Below are 3,518 nucleotides of genomic sequence, written 5' to 3'. Positions count from 1 at the left end.
ATCAAAGGAAAGGACATGATTGCCATCATCTGAGCCATGGCCTCCTTCAGAAATATCTAAAATGGACACCGAATCCCAGGTGTTCATCAGAGAAATGGTTACAATTGTGCCAGGCGATGTTTTTCAGACAAAGTCATGGAGAAGGCTTCAAAGGGGTCGGCTGGGAGGGAAATATAGGGCGAGTGGACAAAAGGCATAGAAAGAGGAAATAGGAACTAATACACAGTCATCAATGAGGGAATAACTTTACTCCTCCTCTCTCAGGCCACACGCAGACATCACTACAACAATAACAAAGCTTTTAAGCCTTTCTTCCACCCGCACTTCAACCTTCTCTTTACTCTACTCCCTGTTCTGTGTTTCAGGCTTACTTCCATCACAGAAAGATGACTAGCTCCAGCCTCTGCTATCCAGAATGCGGCGTGGCCCGGCCCGCTCCAGTTACCGGCAGCTGCAACGAGCCGTGCGTTAGGCAGTGCCCTGACTCCGAACTGGTGATCCAACCCTCACCGGTTGTTGTGACCCTCCCAGGACCAATTCTCAGCACTTTCCCTCAGCAGAGCGAAGTGGGAGCCGTGGGAGCACCTGTGGTTGGAGCCGGCTACGGGGGCTCATTCGGTTTAGGGGGCCTGTATGGCTATGGAGGCCATTACGGAGGACTGTCTGGTTTAGGGGGTTATGGTGGTTATGGGGGCCGTTATGGTTATGGGGGATTGTCTGGTTATGGAGGAGGTTACGGGGGATTGTGTGGTTACGGGGGAGGTTACGGGGGATTGTGTGGTTACGGAGGATTGTCTGGTTACGGAGGAAGTTACGGGGGATTGTGTGGTTACGGGAGAGGTTACGGTTACAGGGGATTCTGCGGTTACCCAGGCCGTTATGGTCACGGGGGAATAACTGGCTCCGGGGTATCTTGCCACAGGTACCTGAGTGGAAACTGTGGGCCATGTTAAATTTGGCAGGAGTATCTGTGGGAAAGACCAGGATACTACAGATTCACGGCTGACCTTTTTGGACATGATTCCCCGCGGTGCTGCACAGGCCTGGCTCCACTTGAACTCAGTGTGAGCTGTGTCTGTTCAGCACCTTGGGCTCCTAGACTTATTTCTAATACTACCATCTACGACGCTTCCTGCCAGCTCTTTCCCAACCACCTGCTGACTCTCTTATTCGCATGTGGGCTCATTCTGAATTACACTCACGCTACTTACACTATATCCGAAGTGTAAAGGAAACAGCCTTAAAATAGGCATCAGTTAGATTTATTATCCCTTTAAATATCTTTACGGAGGAGACAATGAGTTTGCTGTCAGAGAGAATTAGGCCCAGAATGTTCTATCCTTTCCATCAATACGCCCTTTCAGCATCTCACTTTGAAATTTCCTATGGCAGATGTCCAGTCGAGAAGCTCTGTAGTCCTCTTCTTTTATTTTGCTTCATCTCCTTTCCCATTAACTGGGGTAAAACAAGTCACTTGTAAGGGTTGAGGAAGGGGATGTGTTTGTCCAACTCTACAGCCGCAACAAAGGAAAAAGAACTTCTTTGAAATACAACCCAACGAAGCAAGTCATCATTTGTTGCCTTTCTTGAAACACTGGAAATACATTCTTTCTGCTCTGTATTGTTTATATCTGTAACTGTGTACCTCAAATTTCATTTTCATTAAAAGCTATGCTGCATCATAATATGGGTCTTCTGGGTCTCCTTGTTCCTCCCTCCTCGTTCATAAATCAGACTGGATGAAATTCATCTCTGTGGAGCAGGTGGCACCTAGCACTTCTCAATTTGCATATTTCAAAGCCATGGAATAATGGGAGAATAAAGTCCTTTAAGAAGGTTCAGAGCATTTTGCAAGCCCTCTGCAGAGGGGTGCAGTTCATCCTTGCATTACCTGCTTTAGCAAAGAGCTTTTTCCTGCACACACTTACACAGATTTTCATTTTAAGAATGTAAGTTTTGCCTTTGATTTCAAGAAGACCAATGACATGATTCACAGTAAGTGTCTGAGTGAATCTTTGCAGGTTAGCGACCGAGGTTTTCAGAAGGAAAAATCATTGGCTACCTAATCACATGGATAGTGCATACTTCACACTAGCCTGAGCCCCAAGAATATCGAGCCATTTTCAAGACTGGATGTCTTTGCTCCTAGAGTGCTTTGAAAGGTTGGCTCTTCACTTCAAAGCTCTTTTCAACCTCAACTCCACAAGTCACAGATACTGTACTATGCAGCACAGCCTTGGTTGTTTTAGCAGAGATTATTCATACACACAAGTGCCGGGAAAACTTACCAACATGGCCATTTGTTTGGAGTGCTTTATCTGGAGCCCCTTCACCGAACCAATCACCATTTTTCTTGCTATGGCTACTCCAGGTTCAAACCAGTGTATCTTTGACATGTCATTTTGAGAGCATTTTGAATTATAAACCCTCAAACAGAAACTCTGCTGAAACTTAATTATGGAGGCTGCATCCCTCTTTTAAATCTCCTTTTTCCAGGACATTTTTCTCTTCTCCTCTCCAGGGACCTCCAATGACATAGAGCGCAGAGCGTCCGTCTAGAAAGCAGTCTTTTATGACAACCTAATGAGGAGTGTATATTCAATCAGGTCTGCTCCTTGACACCATCTTTGCACATATTTTGCAATTCCGGAGATCAGCTGACAAGATCTAAGACATTGGGGCTGAAATAGTTCCTTTCATTTCAATTCTCTGGATTTCATTGCATCAATAAAACTCAAATAAATTAATTTTATTCTGAGTCTTTGCCTTGATGTGTTCATCAACTGGTCAGCCGCAATCCCCTCTCCTTGGTCAAATGACAAGACCAAAAGGTGATTTCACAAGGACGTTGCAAGCCCACCTGATTTAGTCTGCTCTGTCCACATACACAAATTACACTACACCAAAGTGATCTGCAGCAGTCAGGAACCTTGTGTGTGATGTGAGGATTTTAATTCCCAGACCATTCATTCAGAATCACAATTTCATAGTTTTTGAGGTGGCTGTGACCCACTGCACTTGATATTGCCAGTCTTGTTCAAAATGCCGGGGATATAACATGGCTTCATATTGCAGGAACTACAGATTACAAGATTACATTTTCGATCATCTTGTTCTTCAACATTTTATGGCTCTCACAAGAATCACTAACACGTTATCTGAATGCTTACAGAGAGAGCAAGTCAAATTGAACTTTTCTAGTTCACATAGGAGAACAAGTAAACGTAGTTAGGAGACCCTTGAGTCATGAGTGCTCTATTCACTTTTTTAGACTTCCTGAGGGTTTTGAGAGGCCCTTTGTTCCAGAAGACCCAGTTAGTTACAAAACAAACTTTGTGTAATCCCTTCAAATCATGTAATTTCTTCCTCCCTGTTTTTGATGATTAGATCGTTCCTAACGCCATGAGGTATGACGTGCCCATTACACCCTGCAGCTCTCTTTCATCTGCAGAGTTTATGGGACAGCTACATTCTTGCTATCATTCTACTGACTTCGTTGATGCTGCACTGGGATGTTC

General features: G+C 44.5%; 1 protein-coding gene across 1 annotated transcript; it reads left to right on the top strand.

Moving 5' to 3' along the window:
- Window positions 1-386: 386 nt before the first annotated feature.
- On the top strand, window positions 387-953 carry LOC137149877 (claw keratin-like). Its single transcript, XM_067543498.1, has one exon. The coding sequence runs from the start codon at window positions 387-389 to the stop codon at window positions 951-953; it is 567 nt and encodes a 188-aa protein (XP_067399599.1).
- Window positions 954-3,518: the final 2,565 nt, after the last annotated feature.

This window comes from Emydura macquarii, unplaced genomic scaffold (genome assembly GCF_026122565.2).
Source record: "Emydura macquarii macquarii isolate MOO-44397 ecotype Brisbane River unplaced genomic scaffold, CSIRO-AGI_Emac_v2 contig_891, whole genome shotgun sequence".
Classification (NCBI taxonomy): domain Eukaryota; kingdom Metazoa; phylum Chordata; order Testudines; family Chelidae; genus Emydura; species Emydura macquarii.
Note: the sequence above shows the minus strand (reverse complement) of the source record. Positions and strands in the feature narration are given on the sequence as shown.

Excerpts from the sequence above, each read along its gene's own strand:
- LOC137149877 (XM_067543498.1), top strand. The coding sequence starts at position 387 with ATGACTAGCTCCAGCCTCTGCTATCCAGAATGCGGCGTGGCCCGGCCC.